The sequence below is a fragment of the Platichthys flesus genome, chromosome 15 (assembly GCF_949316205.1).
Source record: "Platichthys flesus chromosome 15, fPlaFle2.1, whole genome shotgun sequence".
Classification (NCBI taxonomy): domain Eukaryota; kingdom Metazoa; phylum Chordata; class Actinopteri; order Pleuronectiformes; family Pleuronectidae; genus Platichthys; species Platichthys flesus.
In genome coordinates, this window is record NC_084959.1 from 16337729 (window position 1) to 16357689 (window position 19961).

The following is a 19961-nucleotide window of genomic DNA, read 5'->3' on the forward strand; positions in this document are numbered from 1 at the left end:
TAGAAAGACAATTATACCTGGTTGAGTGTTCTTATTAATTCCCAAACAATATTATATATTAAACATTGAATACGTTGTGCAACAGTTACCAACTTTACAGGGAGTTCCTGAACGCATCACCGTGTTCTTCCGGGTCACTCGGCTTGTCCGCCAGTTAGCACCAGTAGCACCAGTAGCTCCGACCAGACAAATAAAAAGTAAAGTTTCTGATGTTTTAGGCTGTAATAAATACGTTTTCTTTTGCTCTCACTAAGCAGGCGAGGGAAAAGAAGACATGCGTTTACGAAATAGATCGCAGTGAACATATGAAAAGGTATTATTGTTGCTAACAGTTTACTTTGCCAGGCTTAATCGGGAGCAGGTTAGCATGCTACATTTTGTTAGCATTCAGTAGATTTATCTAACTGGATTAAACCCAAGATTCCTAAACCGCAACCGAAGGTGCGCGAGGTAAGTTTATATGTATCTGTCATTTCTGATGTTTGGTTTGTGTTAACCGACGCTAACGAATGAGTTAGCTAACTTTACCTAACGTAAGATACACCGCAGCTCAGCTAATGTTGATGTTACCAGTGCAACTAACAAATCCTCAGCTCTTAAATGACTGTGATGAAGTTAGGTGTCCCAGCGCATGTAAATACATAAAAACAACTAGGTAATCAAGGTTCTAACGTAAGCTGCAGATGAAACAAACAAACAACAACAACGCTACAGTGCTGACTGTACTGAGTACTAATATTTACTCCATATCACGATACAGAGATAATCTAGAAGTCAATGTAAAACAATTAAACTGAAAGTAAAACACTGGCATTTATTTATGTTTATTTAATCAAATATTTTCATACATGTACAGCAACAAATATCTTTGTAGTCTGTGATCAGGTTAAGTATTGGTGCAGCTCTCCTGCACTAATCATTCCGGTATCACAATGGTGTCTCATTAGTTGTAGCAAGTCACTCAAGATAAAACGACGACCAGCTCAATGCCTATAATGCGTCTGTTTTCTCTCCCGACCTTTCAGGATGTCTGACTCTGACAGTGACGAGGACCAAGATCGTCCTTTCTCCATCACCGGCTTCCTCTTTGGAAACATCAACGAAGATGGACAGCTGGAGGACGACAGTGTCTTAGACAATGTAGGTGTTTTGAAGACACTTTTCTACTACTGCATTTGTCAGTTGTATTGTTTTGCTCATTAAAGTAAGGTTTGAGTTAATAACGTTGTATATTATGAGACTGTTATCATTTGCTCAAACCTGTGTTCTGCACGGTTCTCTTCTCTTTCTTCCCCTTTCTCCCTCCAGGAATCCAAAAAGCATCTGGCTGGTTTGGGTACTCTGGGTCTGGGCTCACTCATCACAGATATTACTGCTGAGGAAGATGATGATCAAGAGGAAAACAGAGACCCTGATAGTGTGGATGAAGAAGGTGAGGCCAAATACTGTATATGAAAGAACTTTGCATTAATGTAGCCGTGGTCAAGATGGAGTAACACTTTAATAATTTGCCTCATGCAGGTTGGGTGAAAAGCACTGAAGATGCAGTGGACTATTCTGACATCACTGAGGTGGCTGAGGATGAGACGAGGAAGTACCGTCAGGCCATGGGGTCTTTGCAGCCCTGCAGGCAAACAGGTGATCATGTTGCAACACACAAGAGTAGATTTTTAGGGCCCGAGCACCGAACAGTAGGAGACCGTGGGAGACCATATTGGAATTGTCAGGATTATTTATCTTTTTCAGGCAGATGAATTGGGTTTTAGAGGGCTTTGACGTGCTCTAATTATTACCAAACTTACCTGAATGTTAGAAAGTGGTGAAAATGTACGTATTCTTGGGTAATTTTAAATGGGTGTGGCAAAATGGCTCAACAGCAGCCCATGGAACGCAGCCCCTAGGTTTCCCTTTGACCGATCTTCATAAAAATCTTAGCCCAGGTGTATCATGACCAGACAAACCACAAAGTCCCAAGGGGCATTATGTAACGCAACAGGAAGCCCGTTATTTTGTATTTAGTGGCCATTTTTCATTATTATTTTTTCAGGAAAATGAATTGGCTTTTTGAGGACTTTAATTGGACTTTTTCTTGCTTTTATTTATTTATATTTTCTCTTATAAATATATATATCAAACTCCCGTTTTATCTTTTAAAAGTATATAAATATATATAAAGGTGCAATGTTTAGGATCTAGTAACATCCAGCAGTGAGGTTGCAGAGTGCAACCAAATGAATAACCTTCGCCTCACCCTCTTCTCTCTACGGTTGGGAAGTATATTCTGTGTTGTTCTGCTAACAGATGTTAAGGGTGCTTTCTGGAGCCAGTTTGGTTTTGTCCTTCTTAGGCTCCTGAAAGCCTAACTATGAATATTATAGTAAATTTTTGCCAATCAAACACCAATCCTACACACTGGACCTTTTCAAATTAATTATATTTAACTTATTTCACATTTTTGTAACTCTTTGTTATATAATCCCTTTGATTTTTCTTTACTTCAGATGATGAGGATGACTATGATGCAGACTGTGAGGATATTGATTCTAAGCTCATGCCTCCTCCGCCACCACCAAGTCTTGCAGCAGCCGCTAAGAAAGATGAGCCATCCCCTCAGACCGCGATTGGTAAGGGCTGACTCATAATTTGTCACTGGGGAGAAATTATACTCGGCTTACCCTCTGAGGTTTGCTCTTTAACTTTGTAGTCGGAAAAAAAGAAAGAAGTGAATTGCACTGTACTGGGTACTGCATGAAAGTCGATATAGTCACGGTTTATAAGGTTATAAAATAAAAAAATAATTCAGTCAAAGTTTATGTATTTTTAGATCACAAATGCTGATGTTGTGGTTTTATGTCTCGTTCACTTTGATTACTTGTAGTCGGGGAAGAGGGTGATGGCATCATCCTGCCCTCCATTATTGCGCCGTCCTCCACGGCTGATAAGGTTGACTTCAGCAGCTCCTCAGACTCTGAGTCCGAAACCGATCGTCCCTGCCAGGAGTCCGGGGATGGAGGGTCCCCAGACAGGCTCACTCTCCCTCTTGCTGGCATCATGCAGAAGGATGCAGCCAAAGCACTGCCAGGTGTCACAGAGCTCTTCCCAGAGTTTAGGCCTGGAAAGGTAAAGCTTCCTCACTGCCATTGTTTTTTTATCAGTTGGTACACTAAAGGTTTATTGAATCATCATAATCATCATCATTATAAAATCAAGGTGGGAACTGATACCGGTTGTCTTGGCTGTACTACTAGGTGCTTAGGTTCTTGCGACTGTTTGGTCCTGGGAAAAGCATGCCGTCCGTTTGGAGGAGTGCCCGCAGGAAGAAGAAGCGGAAGCACCGGGACCATCAGCCTGGTACGCCTCCTCCAGAAGGAGAACCCACAGAGCAAAGCCAGGAGAAGAAGTCTGGGTGGATATATGAGTATGCCAACGCTCCACCACCAGAGCAGTGTCTCTCTGATGATGAGGTAAATCTTCAGTGGTATAGGCCACAGCAGACTCTCATAATGTCACCTGGTAGTAGTGCGGCAGTTCATAATTGTATTCAACACTAAAGTAATAAGGCGGGTTGTGAATGCGTCTGTGCAGAGAACCTCCTGCTGTAAATGTCTGAAAACCGCTTTAACGTGTTTCTCTGTGTTATCCAGATAACCATGATGGCTCCAGTGGAATCTAAGTTCTCACAGACTTGTGGTGATGGGGACAAAGAGACAGAGTCTCGGCCGAAAGTAGCAGAATGGAGATATGGTCCAGCCCAGCTCTGGTACGACATGCTCGGCGTCCCAGAGGACGGAAGCTATTTCAACTATGGGTTCAAGCTAAAAGAAAAGCAGTCCAGTGAGCCTCAGAAGCAGGACACACCCAAAGAAATTTCAGAGCCTTCTCAAGAGGTACATAGACAAAGACATCTGAAGATGTACAGTGCCATTATACAGACTGTGTTGCTGATATTGTGTGTAATTCACCCGTAGTTTCAAAGGCAAGAAGACGATAATGATGATAACGATGATCAAGAGAAAAACAGAGCAGACCCTGAGAACGAGCTCTTCCTGATGGTCACTCAGCTGCAATGGGAAGACGACATCATCTGGAACGGGGAAGACATAAAACACAAGGGCACCAAGACTCAGCGAGCTAGCCTTGCGGGATGGCTACCCTCTAGTATGACCCGCAATGCCAATGCTTACAATGCTCAGCAGGGTGAGTTGACAGGAACAATTACTGAATTTGTATCATTAGTGTCTAGATATAACTGATGGTGACACAGCCTGCTGTAATATTTAATGTGTGTAAAATGTATTTATTTTATTGTAAAATCTTACAGGTCTGACTAGAAGCAATTCGCAGTTGGTGCCACCTCTACCTCCCCCCATGCCGAAAGTTTCTTCAATCTCTGGCTCCAAGCGGGAAAAGAATAGTCATGATATTCATGGTGAGTTTACATTTAGACAAATCTACAAATAAAACATTCATAGGGTCATCTCAAGCTAACTTCTCATTTTCTGAATTGTGTTAATTTGTGTTTTTTTCCCCTCCACAGCCTTCCACGAAGATGATTGTCCCTGGTTCTCCATTTTTCCTATTGACAATGAAGAGTTAGTGTACGGACGCTGGGAGGACAACATCATCTGGGATGACCAGGAGATGGATTACCTGCTCTCGCCACCAGTTCTCACACTGGATCCAAATGATGAGAATATTATTCTTGGTACATAAAAGGAAATCCTGCCATATTCACTTCTGTTTTATTAAAATTTGAGAGCTTACAACATCTTACTCTCAGATTATTTCCATGCTGCTTATTTTGATGCCCCCCTGAACTGTCTCTTGTAGAGATTCCAGATGAAAAGGAGAAAACGATGTCTCACTCCCCATCAAAAGAAAATAAGAAGGAAACGGCAATCAAAAAGAGCCGCATCCTGCTGGGGAAGACCGGGGTGATAAAAGATGAGCCACAGCAGGTAGGCTGCCTCATCAGATCAGGGGAGGCAACGTGTTTGATTATGGCAAAGTGTGGATAAAAAGCTGTGCTTCATCAACGGAGATAAAACTCATTAGAAACAGGAAATGGGAAAATATGTCTCTAATCAGGAAGATCAAGGCTGTATAATGGAGCAGATGACGTAAAGTACACCAAACAATTGTCTGACGAATCAAAAAATGTAAAAGGTTTGAATGAAATTTCATTCTGTATGAAATCTCTTTCCACTCAAATCAGAACATGTCCCAGCCTGAAGTGAAGGACCCGTGGAACCTCTCCAATGACGAGTTCTACTATCCCAAACAGCAGGGCCTGAGGGGGACCTTTGGTGGAAACATCATCCAGGTGAGCAGTTGAGCCTGAAAGTAAACATCGTGATGGACCTCCTGCACAATGTCAAAATTGTTTAACTTGTGTGTCTTTAATAGCACTCCATCCCGGCGCTTGAGCTCAGGCAACCCTTCTTCCCCACTCACATGGGGCCCATGAAGCTGCGGCAGTTCCATCGACCGGCTCTGAAGAAGTACTCATTTGGAGCAGTGGCTCAGCCGGGTCCTCACCCTGTCTCGGCACTGCTCAAACAAATCAAGAAGAAAGCCAAGGTAGACATTACTGGTTCAAACAAGCATTATTACTCTTAACACATACAAATACAATGTTGAGTTCCATTGTTGTATTAACCTCAGTTGAGTACGTGTTTGTGTGATAGATGAGAGAGCAGGAACGTCAGGCTTCAGGAGGAGGGGACATGTTCTTCATGAGAACGCCCCAAGACTTGACTGGCAAAGATGGAGACCTGATCCTGGCTGAGTACAGTGAAGAATACTCCCCTCTCATCATGCAAGTAGGCATGGCAACCAAAATCAAAAACTACTACAAAAGGGTGAGTCATCTTTATTAATAATAATAATAATAATAATAATAAATTATAACTTTGATTTATAAAGCACTGTTCAAGTTACCCAAGGAAAACAAAAATAAAGCATTGCATAGTTCTTGGTAAGATCTTCCTGCAATATTGAGCTTTATCTTAACTGAAACACCTTGAACCCTGAGTCAAATATATAGCTTTTTTTCGCCAACATTGCAGACCTGTATACAAATACTGTAGGTGTGATATTCTGTTATTACAGATCATCCTATTCAAGTTTGCGAAATTAAGAGACATGAAATGTTACACTTGTTGTAAATAGTTTTTTAATTACGTTGGGGCAATGTTTTACTCTCGTCTTCAGAAACCTGGAAAGGATCCTGGAGCTCCTGACTGTAAATATGGAGAGACCGTGTACTGCCACACATCTCCTTTCCTTGGCTCTCTGCATCCGGGACAGCTGCTCCAGGTCAGCACTGTCACAGTCAAAGATTCAATATTCAATTCAGCAACATATGTAGCATCGCCTGCCTGGTAACTGTGACAAACTGTTGTGTTATCTTTATCTTTTAGGCATTTGAAAACAACCTTTTCCGTGCACCAATCTACCTGCACAAGATGCCAGAGACTGATTTCTTGGTGCTACGGACGCGCCACGGCTACTACATCAGAGAGATTGTGGACATCATTGTGGTTGGTCAGGAGTGCCCCTTGTTCGAGGTTCCTGGGCCAAACTCGAAACGAGCCAATACCCACATCAGAGATTTCCTTCAGGTTTGTTTAATTTACTGACCCTTCACGAACTCAAGCTGCTGTTGTCGCTAATGCTGAAGTGTGTCCCTTGTGTCCTCTGTAGGTGTTCATTTATCGCTTGTTCTGGAAGAGCAAGGATCGGCCACGCAGAATCCGCATGGAGGATATAAAGAAAGCTTTTCCCTCACACTCAGAGAGTAGCATCAGGAAACGACTTAAACTCTGTGCCGACTTCAAAAGAACAGGTAGACTTTGCTCATTCATCAATTCTGTTCTCTGTAAGTTTCACCATTAAGTGAGAAACGTGATTTTCAGCATTTGAGGAACTAATCAAATCAGGTGGTTTTCTATCAGGGCAAGTAAGAAACTACTGTCGTGTATATGATGTTGCTTAATCCATGCACAGGAAAATTTGTTGCGGAACAGCTGGAAGGAGGAGCTCTGACTGCATCGCCAATTAAGGATTTAACTTACTAACTTACTTGCTAAATTACTTTTTCCGACCTATCCAAGAACATGGATGTATTTTTAAATGTTAATGTGTGGGTGTGCGTGTATATCTTGTCGATATGTAGGTGTAGTTTAATATTTTTATGATTCACAATCATAGTTATATTTCTTTTTGTGCATCCATCCACGAGCATGAATGTTGATTCTAAAATGTCCTGGTCCTGGTGTTAGGGATGGACTCTAACTGGTGGGTGCTGAAGCCTGACTTCAGATTACCCACAGAAGAAGAGATACGAGCCATGGTGTCTCCAGAGCAGTGTTGTGCTTACTACAGCATGCTGGTGGCAGAGCAGAGACTCAAGGTAACTGTTTCTCCTCTAAGCAATTTGAGGGTTGACACAAGTGAGTTGTGTGTCCACGGCCTCACTACATTTTCTTGTTTCCCTGTAGGATGCTGGGTATGGTGAGAAATCCTTCTTTGCTCCAGAGGAAGAGAACGAAGAGGATTTTCAGATGAAGATTGATGATGAGGTACTGACCCAAGTGCTTCTTAATAATGAGTCTAAATTACTCAGACTTGCGATAACAAGAGTTTTTTAGGACTTGCGTCACACTAATCCTTTCTCACACATCCATATAGGTGCGGACAGCTCCGTGGAACACAACAAGAGCGTTCATTTCTGCCATGAAGGGGAAATGTCTGCTGGAGGTTACAGGTGTGGCCGATCCTACCGGCTGCGGGGAGGGTTTCTCCTACGTCAAAGTTCCCAACAAGCCCACTCAACAAAAGGTCAGACCAGCTAAAGTAACATTCTGCCGCTCCTTGCACTGCTTTGTTGATGTATAGAAGGAGAAAAACTTCTATCCTGTGTGGGGTTTTCAGGATGACAAAGAGCCGCAGCCCGCCAAGAAGACGGTGACGGGGACAGACGCCGACCTCAGGAGACTCTCGCTGAAAAACGCCAAGCAGCTGCTGCGCAAGTTTGGTGTTCCAGAGGAAGAAGTAAGAACATGACAAAATAAAAAGAGAAAGGTAGAAAGGTCTAGAAGTTCAGGAGGATGTCCCATAATATTGTGGACGTCCAGCAACCATTGCGTAAATCGCAATAATGGGTAACTTAAACTTGGCCGTTCTCTTCTTTTATTCTTTTATTCACAATGAATACAACGTTTTCTAAATCTGTGTGTCTGATTGTCACTGAGTGATTGTGTGTCTTTGTGTGATAGATCAAGAAGCTCTCTCGCTGGGAGGTAATTGACGTGGTGAGGACCATGTCCACAGAGCAGGCACGTTCAGGGGAGGGACCCATGAGCAAATTTGCCCGAGGGTCCCGTTTCTCTGTGGCTGAACACCAGGAGCGCTACAAGGAGGAGTGCCAGAGGATCTTTGACCTGCAGAACAAGTGAGGGTCTTATTTAGGGCTATTTATGTTATTACAATCTCTGTGTGAGCACAGTTTGGCTCATTTTCCTTGTTGCACTTCCACCACAGGGTATTAGAATCGACAGAGGTGCTCTCCACAGACACAGGCAGCAGCTCAGCAGAAGACAGTGACTTTGAGGAAATGGGGAAGAACATCGAGAACATGCTGCAGAACAAAAAGACCAGCTCCCAGCTTTCCCGCGAGAGGGAGGAGCAGGAGAGGAAGGAGCTGCAGAGGATGCTTATGGGCGAGGAGAGTGACCGGGACCACAAGGGACGCAAGGAGCGGCGGAAAGGCTTGTGTACTTACACCGCTTACTTCTATTATCTTCTCATGGTACACTGAAGACATGCCTGCTCTCTGTCAAAAACGTCTCTCATTGTAAACTTCTCTCTGCTCTGTAGCCAGTTCCTTGTCCACCGGCTCACACAAGGATGATGACACGTCCTCTGTCACAAGCCTGAACTCCGCGGCCACAGGAAGGAGGCTCAAAATCTATCGCACCTTCAGGGATGAAGATGGCAAGGAATATGTCCGCTGTGAGACAGTACGGAAGGCTTCAGTCATTGACGCCTACACCAGGATAAGAACCACCAAGGATGATGATTTCATGTAGGTTTTTTTAATCAAAGTTAAAGCTCTTTTTTATCTTGACAGTTGTATTTGGACTGTTTTCGTAACAACGGTTCCATGTCAGGCTGTGATCCAATATTTCAGGGTGGCTTGGTCTATTGGTGAAAAGTTATTTTGTAAAATAATTATAATTTTAAATGTATTTAATTGCATTATTATAGAAATGCCACTTAATTAGTGCCATCCTCACAAAGGAACCTGTGAATTTCACATAGCCAGTGATGTTTATCTCTGCAGAAAAAAGTTCGCCCTCTTCGACGAGCAGCACAGAGAAGAGATGAGGAAGGAGCGCAGACGAATTCAGGAGCAGCTGAGGAGACTGAAGAGAAACCAAGAGAAGGACAAGATCAAGGGTCCTCCAGAGAAGAAGGCCAAGAAGGTCAAGGAGAGACCAGACCTCAAGGTTAAAGTAAGCAAACCGATTCATTACTATTCTCCTCTCCTTCGCTTATTCACCAGCTTCATAAAACCCATCTAAATTCAGACCTCACCAGGTTTGCTTTCCTTTAATATTATATTATTATTTATTATATTATTATACCGCAGACGCTTTTTCCTGTTCCTTAAGGTTTGTCTCTTTTCTCCAGCTAAAGTGCGGCGCGTGTGGAGCCATAGGACACATGAGGACCAACAAGTTCTGCCCACTGTACTATCAGACCAACGCACCACCTTCTAACCCAGTTGCCATGACAGAGGAGCAAGAGGAGGAGCTGGAAAAGACAGTTATCCACAACGACAACGAGGAACTGATCAAGGTGGAGGGCACCAAGATCGTCCTGGGCAAACAGCTCATTGAGAGGTAATGGATTGTCACTCCTCTTCCTGTCTTTATCATCAACAATTCTGTATTCCTTAAACTTGGGTTGATGCACAGCAAGAGCAGCTCAAAATTTCACCACACATGTTGTAATTATTCTCCCCCTGCAGTGCTGATGAGGTGCGCAGGAAGTCCTTAGTGCTCAAGTTCCCCAAACAGCAGCTCCCACCAAAGAAGAAGAGACGTGTCGGCAGCGCTGTGCACTGTGACTATCTTAACGTAAGGGAAGCCATTGTACTGCTTGTTTTTAACGTTTTTTGAGCTCACAGACCCGGCAGCTGATCCTTTCTTCTGTTCACAGAAACCACACAAGGCCATCCACCGCAGACGCACTGACCCCATGGTGACCTTGTCCTCGGTACTCGAGAGCGTCATCAATGACATGCGGGATCACCCCAGCGTAAGATCCGCAAGGAACACACTCAATCGCCCCCCCCCCCCAACATTTGACCGTTCCCATACATTTCCATTAGTGCTGTGTGGTCTTAACATTACTGCTGTCACCCCCCTCTACGTAGACATACCCGTTCCACACACCAGTAAATGCTAAGGTGGTGAAGGACTACTACAAGATCATCACTCGGCCCATGGACCTGCAGACGCTGAGGGAGAATGTACGCAAACGAATGTACCCATCAAGGGACGAGTTCCGTGAAGCAGTGGAGCTCGTAGTCAAAAACAGTGCCACTTACAATGGTAAAGCATCAAAACTGGTTTCAAAACCTCTTAGGCTCAAAAAGTGAATAAGTGTGTTAAGATAGATTTTTGGAATTTGTCTCGCCAGGGGCAAAGCATCCGATAACGCAGGTGGCCCAGTCCATGCTGGACCTGTGCGATACCAAACTGAAAGAGGTGAGTGGGAATGTTTTGTCTTATTTCATATCGTCCTGTTCTCTTGCTTATTTCCACGTGAACTCTCAAACCTGTGAATGTGTGTTCAGAAGGAGGACAGACTGGTGAGGCTGGAGAAAGCCATCAACCCTCTGCTGGATGACGACGATCAGGTGGCCTTCTCGTTCATCCTGGACAATATCGTAACCCAGAAAATGATGGTGGTTCTCGATGTGAGTCACATTTTCGTAGCGTTTATTAGCATTTTGTGTGCAAGTTAGATATTTGTTGTATCTACTTCTCATAATTCTGCATGCAATAAAAGTAACTATCTGTGTCCCCTTCTCCATCCCTCCCCTCTCTGTAGTCATGGCCGTTCCATCATCCTGTAAACAAAAAGTTTGTACCGGATTATTATAAGGTCATTGTAACCCCTATGGATCTGGAGACCGTTCGCAAGGTGAGGGTCATACAAGGGGTCAACCTAAAACAAATATACCAACAACATTTTTAATATCAGCAGTACAAAGACAGCTAACACAAAAAAAATGTCATTCTATTCATGGTTCACCAGTACATCTCCAAACACAAATACCAGAACCGAGAGTCCTTCCTCTCAGATGTCAGTCTCATCCACGCCAACAGTATCAAGTACAACGGTAAATCATCATCGTTACTGTGACCTCTGCATTCTGTGTCTCTCTGTCAATAACTGAAAATATTTCTGTAGTTCAGTACAGATTTCTTCAAAGCATAATTACTTTTTGTGTCTTTCACAGGTGCAGAGAGTCCGTACACAAATACAGCCCTGGAGATCGTCAACGTGTGCAAGCAGACCTTGGCAGAGGTATGATGGGTCTGATACTTGGTTTCCTGTGTGTTAAGGGGAAGAGTTGTTACTAACTGTGCAGTAAATTACATTGGGTTAAAACATTTTCAAAACAATTTGCAGGGATTTTATAAAGTGACACCAAGTTGATCCTCTGTTTTTCACACAAAATCTTATTGTGGAGGTAGTTAAAATAGACTACTGTAAAATCAGTGTTTCAGTCGTGTTGATTGATACAACACAGAGGATTGAAAAATATATCCAACTAGATTCTGTCTATTTCAAAATGTGGAGGTTGTCTGAAGGTTTATTTCAGCTAAATATATGCCTGCATTATTTTGATGAGTGGGAGAAACACTAATTGGTGCTGGAATAATTGCATGTTTTTGTGTTTCCAGTATGATGAGCACTTGACCCAGTTGGAGAAGGACATCTCGACGGCTAAGGAGGCAGCTCTGGATGCTGCAGACTTGGAGTGTCTGGACCCAATGACTCCTGGACCTTACACACCGCAGGTAGGAGAGCAGCCAGGATCCAGGTTTTATTTAATTTTCCTGGGTACACTGACAGTAGACCTCAGGCCTCTAGCGGTTTATAACCTGCCACACCAGGTAGTGTAAACATGTCTATGCACAGTATTGTCCTTGCCACTCCTTGTAGAGCTCCTTCTGCCCCTTTTCACTGTTTATCTGCAATTACTCTCCTTTCTTGACTTTTATGTTTCCTATTTCTACACAGTAGTTTTCCTCACTGCAGTGTTTCCTTTATCCAACCTGTTTTTCTCCTTCGCTCCTGTTGTCTTGTCCTGTCTCTCCTTGTGTCCGTGCTTGTCTGTGTGGTGTTGGCCAGCCTGCTGATCTGTTTGACAGCGGGGCTTCGGGAAGTCTGCCCAGAGAGTCCAGCAGCCTGTTCTCTGAGGGACCTCTAGTGGTTGCTTCAGAAAAGAGAGGGGGGCAGGTATGGAGAGAGACAGAAATGAGGCTTGCAACCACATGCCACCTCTCCTCAAACTATCCTCAGATCACCAAGCTTGTTCACATGCTTTGTTGTACATACTGTACAAGTTATTATTTAACAGTTCATCATTCCAAAAGGGTGAATTGAGACTTTTATGATCGTGTTTCTCAGGGACGCCACATGAGACGACCTGGAGAGGAGGAGTCAGATGTGGACATTGAAGGCTTTGAGGAGGAAGATGATGGAAAACCCAAGACTCCTGCTCCGGTAAGACAGATCGATTTAATGAAAGTACATTTAAAGTTCATGGCACCGCTGATGCCAAAAATAATAATTTATTATTTTTCTTAAACAAATTATACACAGACCATCCTCACCTAAGAACCACCTGATAGTGTTTCGGTTTATTCTTATTTTATTATTTCATTATATTTACTATTATTTTAATTTGGCGGATTTAGGAAATGTGTTAACTTAATTTTTGCACAGTTTTAGGAGGTATTTATTTAACTTTTGATTATTCTATGTTGAATTTTATCTACATAATTAGCTTGCTCATGGCTGTCTTATTTACCTCTTGTTTGCCTGACCTGTGTCTCTAGGCAGAGGACGCTGAAGGAGATCTGGAGGACGAAGACGACGACGAGGACATGTTGCTGGACCCTCGCAGGCGGCTGCACGACCACGAGCATGAAGAGGAGTATGAAGACGATGAGGGAGAGGACGGGCGATCGAATCGCCCCGCCCAAGCCAGCGTCCTGTACCAGGACCTGCTCATGTCTGACGGAGAGGATGACGCCAGCGAAGAGGAGGGAGACAACCCTTTCTCCTGTAAGTTCACCTTATTGAGACAAGTAAAAAGAGAAAAGTAAAGTTTAGTATAATAGAAAAGTATAGTTGCATTGTACTGAAAATTGACAATGACAGAGTGCAACAGACAAAATAGTTATTGGTCAGTAAACAAACATTTATCATCACTCAGTCTCCGATAAAGACCATGTGTAGCGATTTGTGCTTGATATACGTCCTGATGTATTGCGTGTCCCCTTCAGCCATTCAGCTGTCCGAGAGTGGTAGTGACTCCGACAGAGAGGTGGACGTTCGACCTGCACCTCCACGCAGAGCTCAAGATACTGCACGCATGGGAATGGAGCAGGAGGAGAGCATGATGTCGTACGACGGGGACGGGCCTGATGTGCCTCACATGGAAGACAGCAACGTCAGGTACGACAGGCCCCAGAGTGAAGAAGCCCGACTCTACAACCACTCTCAAGAATAAAGATTTACAAGAATTTTATTATTTATTGTATTTTACTGTCAGCCAGGTTTCCTCACCATCATAACATATGGGTGGATGCCATATTGTCCTTGCATGCATTGCTCTACTTGGATCATTGGTAATACAGATGTGGGCTGATGACACTCTCTCTCTCTCTCTCCCACCTTCCTTCTCTTCTGTACCAGTTTCGGCAGCTATGAGGAGACGGAGAGCCAGATTCCGATGCCGCCCTTGGGCATGGGAAATGGAGAAGAATATGGCATCAGCGAGGAGGAGGAGGAAGATGAAGAAGATGAGGCACGCAGGAGAGGCCCAGCCGTGCTCTCCCAGGTCCAGCTCAGTGAGGACGAGGAGAGTGAAGAGTTCCGATCAATCGGGGGAGACAGCGACCTGGACTCTGACAACAGTTTTGTTGAAAATCAGAAATAGAGATTCCTCAGTTGAACATATTGTACATTTTTATTACTTTGTAAATGGATCATGTTTATAGCTTCCTTGTGTTTTGTTGTCCCGGCACCTCTGGGGGGACATTCTCTTGACCTTTTTTACATGTTAGCTGACTGTTGTGCACAATGATGTACCTTGACCTTGGAGTGTGTGTTCCATTGTTATATGCTGTTTTAAGTCGTTTAAAATCCTGTGCTCACAAAAATTTCAGCAGCTCTGTTGTTTCTGACCAGTGCCAACATGAAAGATAGAATAAACACAACGAAGATTAACAAAGAGCTGTCATCAAGTCATTACTGCTACCAGACATTTCCCTCTTCCTGCTTGTGTTTATTAGGTTTAAGAGTAAAACCCACAGACCCTATATTGAGAGTGAAAAGAGAAATCACACCTATATTTCATGGTAACAAGTGAGCTTCCTATTATGCAAACGTCACCTGTTTAGTTTCTCATGGTAACCTGCACACTTCCTGTTGCAACGAAAAACCAATGAAGGAGACGGCCCATTCTGCAATGCAGAGTGAAGTGAGACCACACTTCCACATTCACATCAGCTTATAATAATCATGTGCTTCTAACTCAGTTTCGATTTGATGAGTTCATGCAGGTGCAATGGTGACCGAGTCACTGATAGCGAGAGAAAGACCGTATCAAACTCATTTTATTAAAATTATTCTTCACTTTAATTATTTCAAGTGCATCTCAGATTAGTTTCATCTGCAGAGAAAGACTATACACGTGCTTCAACAGCTATTTATTTACAATACACATTTAGGTTTTTTGATAAATTAATGTAATCAATCCAGAGACACCCTCTTGAAAGAAATCCAACCTATGTAATGGAAACTGGAAACACGGATGCAGTACAGACATTATCTAAGAGCAAGGATTAATATATTTTTCTGCAGGCTTAACTATAGAAGTAAATTACCTATTGGTAAAATATCCCATGAACATCTTGATGTCTTTCACTGTTGAGCATGTGGTGCATATCTGGCCCAAACCGGAGGGGTCGACCTCTCGGGAGACGCAAAGACGCGCCCGTGACGAGACAGGTATACTTTAGCAGACTGAGCGATCCTGCTGGGGCTGAGCGACTGAGACCTCTGCGGCCTCTTCATGGCCGCTATCCGGACCAAGTGGTCTCTCGCTGAGCTGGGGTTCACGGATGCTGCAGAAAGTGATGGAGACCGGCTGCTGGACCCCATTCTGGCAGATGATGCACCTGGGAATGCAATGTTTCATCGGAAGGGATGCAAAGAGGGTTGTTCAATAGCTGTAGCATTATCAGAGCAGTCCAATGAGAACTCCAGTCTTGTTGCTTCTCTAAATGTGAGGAATCGGATCCAAACCTGAAGCAGTGGGGGCAGTTTGATGAGCAGGGACGTATTCATCGGTTTCCAAACTCCGACTGTTCCTGACAGCCTGGAGGGAGCGGAGGCTGGTCCGGACCGGCGACCCGGTCCTACGTGCTGATACTGCTGCAAAACACATCAGGGTTATATCCAGGTCACACACACTCATTCATTCTCACAAGGTATATTTATGTGGTTTTACAATATGGAACATTTTGGTGCCTTTTATGTCACATAAAACCATAGTTTGTGAGTCTAAACTATTTCATGCGCCTCAATAGAAGTAGTTGGGTATTTATTTAACCAAAGAGGTTATGTTTTTATGTGTATTAGCAGAATTACACAAAAACTACTAAACGGATTATCACAAAACTTGGTGAAAAGATGTGGTATAGGACAGGAAAGAACCCTTGACATTTGGGTGCAGATCTGGATCACAGCGTGATCATAGTCTCTGAGAATAATAAATGGATCTATCGGTAAAAAAATCTGACATGTTTAGAGGGCTTATGTTTATGAGTGTTTGCAATTTGGTGCACATTAAAGTATGGTGATGTATGCACTCTACTGAGTCTCCTATTTGTAAAAGGGAACAAATCTTATTCCTAAAAACATCATTCAAATCTCGTTAAAGGCATTAAACACACCTCTTTATTTACACTCAATCTATAATCATTCCACCCCACATCCTATTGAGGCCTCTGATAATATAGTTGGTTTTCTCTGTGCACCTTGATTCTGCGACAGTTTAAGCAGCTTGAACTGGGTGACCTGCTGCTGAAGTCCGGCCAGTTTGGGACTCTGCCTGGCAGCTGATGATGGTGACTGGCTAGAGGGAGAGCTCTGGGACAACAGACGAGGCGACCAGCGAGAGGGAGATGACGACTCGCTTGTGTTCCCTGGAGTGAAGTCCTCAGTGTTTTCTACAGCGGTGTTAAAATAAAAAGGGGACTCAGGGCTTCTCCGAGGCGCAGAAACATATTCTTGTCGTAAACCTGAAAGAAGCAGACTAAAGTTACCTCTATTCAACATAATCACAGGTCATTGAGATTTCAGTGTACAGTAAATCAAATCAAAAGACATGTGTACTCACTGGCCTCCTGTATCTGAGCCATTATGCGGACGTCTGTGATGTCCTCCAGTCTGTAGCTTGTGTTAATGGAGTTGTTGGAGATGCTCAGCTCCTTGTTATCTATGCCGATTAATACATGCAACATATGTTACTGAATTAAAGACGTGTTGTTTTTGGCCATCTTGATTTTACATCACTGATAACCTGAGGTAAGTTATATCTCAGGTTATTTGTTGTTTTAACACTTGGACTATGGGAGATGTTCTGGGTTGTGTTACCTGAAGATTTCCCCCCAGTGCGATGACAAACTGCAGGACGTCTGTAGAGGTGACTGCTCGGTCCTGACAACACAGAGAGTGGGGGCTACTCAAAACACAATGTTTTGTAATCAAAGAAATCAGCAGCGTGTAGAGGAGGTTCCAGGATGCTGCTCCCTTACTTCCATCCAGCCTGTTCATCAGCTGACGACACGCCGCCTCCACCTCAGGACCGGGGTTATCCAGGACATGTCGACACCATGTGAGAGCCGACTCAGATTGCTCCTCAGTCGCCTGCTTCTTTGGAGACTCGTATAACCTGAGAGGAATAGAAGAGCACGTTTGCCCTTTTTATTGACTGAGAACAAACCCTGCTCCAGTTCGATAAAAGAACAGACATCTTCAGAAAAGTTTACAGACAATAGTTGTAGAGAGAATTTGTTTATCCTGATCAGCAACAACATTAGGTGCTTTACACAGCTTTCACTCCACCCTGGAGGATGTGTTTTGTCTGTTTGTTTGTCAGCCGGATTATGCAAACACTACAGAACAGATTGCCAGGAAACTTAGTGGAAGGGTGGAACATGGGCCGAGACAGTAACCAATTCAATTTTGGCATGGATCCGTCTTCAGGGGCAGATCCATGCCAAGATTTTATAAGTTGACTACATATATTTGACAGCCTTATTTAAAAGTTACTTTTATATTTTGGGATTTTAGATACTGGATGATTCGACAAGCTTTAAAAACCTATTGTTAGAGAATAACCTAGTAGTTTCCAACCTTGGCTTCTGATCCACTGAATTTAAATAGACTAATAGGCCTTGGCGGAGGCATGTTTTAGTTAATGAGTGCGATTCTAGTTTTAAATGTAGGGTTACTTGGCCAACAGATGGGTTAACTACTTTCTCACATTAAACATTGTTTCACAAGAGTATCATCAAAGATGTGATGTCACCTACCACCTCTCTTCATCCTGCTCGCCATCCTCTACATCAAGGAGCTCCACCGAGTCCAAAGCAGACTCCTCTTCTTTCGGCTCATCGTCCGAAGCGTTTTTCTGACTGTTGTAGTTGTTCAATGTTCCGTCCGTGACGCAGCCAGGTGGGGGTGGATTACACCCTGACTTCAAATGATCCAGTCTGACCCTTGCATCCATGGCAAACGAGTGACCGTTACAACTCTTCAACGTTGCAGGTTCTGTGTCCATCCAGGTGCTGCAGTATGAAAGTGAGCTGTCCTCCGGCTGCTTAGAGTTGCTTTTCATCTCGCTGGAGAAGAGATGGTTATTACCACTGGTGAAATACAAAGACTCCAGTCGCTCTTCGGCTGATCTTGGAGATCCCCACAGTCCGTCACTTCTTCAAACACCTTGTCCAGTTTTGTCTTCTGCCACCCCGGGTCTCTGAAATGAAGACGTGGTCCAACCAAAATCTGACAAAAACTACATTTCAAGACAAAAGGATTCTTCAGAGTTGCAGAGTTGTGTAGGTCTGCACAACCATGTTGTGTGTGCTGCTTCACTGTACTATATATTGACCCAGATTTGTTGAGTAGGGCCTGTTAAGTATAGACACTCAACAGATTGACTGGATTTAGAGAAGCACCATGAGCTTATGTGGATTAAAGAGTTTGTGAGCGGTTACTAAGAAAGAAAAATAGCCACTGTACATCGCACAGTCAAGACTGATATTGACAAAACCCATACAGCCTATAGCGGTTCTAAAAATATGTTTGCTTTCTTGGATTACTTAAATATTTATTTAAACTCTTTACATCCAAAAGATGGAGGAGAATACTATATAGTGTGCATAGATTTGATGTGTTTCTGTTCTTGCAGCACGTTCTTGCAGCACGGATGTTGCTGCGATGCTTTCTGTAATTTGTAATGTCAAAAGCTGTTGCTGAATGTTTGTGGTTATTTGTTTTCAAATATATTTGCCTCACACATCTCACCCGAGGAAGTTGACACGAGAAGTGTGGTCAGATATTAGATACAGTCTCTTTCTCTCGCTCTCTCTCTCTCGTTTTCTTTCTCTCTCTCACACACCACCTCAACGCTGTAATGGAATTGACACACACAAATGTCCTTACACACAAAGTGACAATCAGGGTTGAATAGTGTGGAGCATTTACCGTAATTCATAGCCTGTAATATTTGTATGTGTTGCTGAACTTTTTGGCACCAGAGCAGTAGGTTCATGAAATCTAACAAAACGACAACAGGCTAAGTAAGTAGAGCTCTTCCTGTGACACTGCTGTTGCATATTCATTATAGACTTCCTGTATGTGTTCACATCAAGTCTGATCTTGTGCATATTGACAGATAGTTATTTATTTCTGTGGGATCTACAAGACCTCGGGCGCTCCACTCGATCTTGTATCGCAGGTAAACATGGCAACAATGACCTGTGGAGTGCAAAGGTCAAAAGCTTGTTGACCTTAACCATGATCACATCTGGGTGTGGTCAGGTGTGGAAAAAGCATGTCAACAGTGCAGCCGAGGCCCCGCACCAACACGTTGTTTGTCAGGAATTAAATCCAGGGCACGACTCTGATTAAAGCCACAAGCTGTTTTCACAGTTCTGTGTATGTAAGGGTTAAAGAAACCTGACAGAAGGTATTAATCAGGTGCTGGGGAGTTGTGTTATTTGGACAGTATCTCTTGCTTCCAGTCTTTATGCTAAGCTAGGCTAACTCTGCCCTGGTTCCATAGCTTCATACAATGTGCACCGACCATCTGAGAGTGCTTTAGAATTTGATTTGCACACGAAGTAAATATATTTCCTCAATTTGAAGATAGTAGACCTATTTCTAATGATATTTCATTCACCAGTTAAAGCATTTGGTGTAGGTTATCAGACCCTGTTCTTCCAGTCTTTATGCTAATCTAAGCTAATTTGCGTGGCTCCAGCTCCACACACACTTAAAGGCTGCTAGTAGCTTTTTTCACTCACAAGAAATAGCCTTATTTCCTAAAATGACAAAGTTTTATTTTTAAAGGAAGA

The 19961-nt window shown here is 43.3% G+C and overlaps 2 protein-coding genes across 4 annotated transcripts; one reads left to right on the plus strand and one right to left on the minus strand.

The window, feature by feature from the left end:
- Positions 1-143: 143 nt before the first annotated feature.
- On the plus strand, positions 144-14563 carry taf1 (TAF1 RNA polymerase II, TATA box binding protein (TBP)-associated factor). 2 transcript variants are annotated; one of them, XM_062406084.1, is made up of 41 exons: positions 144-450; positions 1026-1140; positions 1309-1432; positions 1522-1638; positions 2502-2624; positions 2879-3120; positions 3249-3464; positions 3645-3887; positions 3969-4197; positions 4322-4429; positions 4538-4705; positions 4831-4958; positions 5216-5323; positions 5407-5580; positions 5688-5861; positions 6214-6318; positions 6423-6623; positions 6706-6847; positions 7284-7414; positions 7503-7583; positions 7693-7842; positions 7936-8055; positions 8280-8455; positions 8545-8777; positions 8881-9088; positions 9347-9518; positions 9697-9908; positions 10037-10145; positions 10228-10326; positions 10445-10622; positions 10711-10778; positions 10868-10990; positions 11125-11217; positions 11332-11416; positions 11537-11604; positions 11985-12101; positions 12436-12543; positions 12715-12810; positions 13146-13374; positions 13596-13767; positions 14008-14563. In XM_062406084.1, the coding sequence occupies exons 2-41, from the start codon at positions 1027-1029 to the stop codon at positions 14249-14251; spliced, it is 5988 nt and encodes a 1995-aa protein (XP_062262068.1). In that variant the 5' UTR covers positions 144-450; position 1026; the 3' UTR covers positions 14252-14563. The 2 variants fall into 2 exon arrangements, with proteins under 2 accessions (XP_062262068.1, XP_062262069.1); XM_062406085.1 differs by lacking the exon at positions 12436-12543.
- Positions 14564-14924: 361 nt separating this feature from the next.
- Positions 14925-18506, minus strand: LOC133969904 (SLAIN motif-containing protein-like). 2 transcript variants are annotated; one of them, XM_062406618.1, is made up of 7 exons: positions 17916-18506; positions 17136-17272; positions 16975-17037; positions 16718-16816; positions 16356-16619; positions 15622-15747; positions 14925-15494 (listed from the first exon to the last, which is right to left on the minus strand). In XM_062406618.1, exons 1-7 carry the CDS (start codon positions 18218-18220, stop codon positions 15238-15240), a joined length of 1251 nt encoding a protein of 416 aa, XP_062262602.1. In that variant the 5' UTR covers positions 18221-18506; the 3' UTR covers positions 14925-15237. The 2 variants fall into 2 exon arrangements, with proteins under 2 accessions (XP_062262602.1, XP_062262600.1); XM_062406616.1 differs by having other exon boundaries at positions 15622-15750; positions 17916-18504.
- Positions 18507-19961: the final 1455 nt, after the last annotated feature.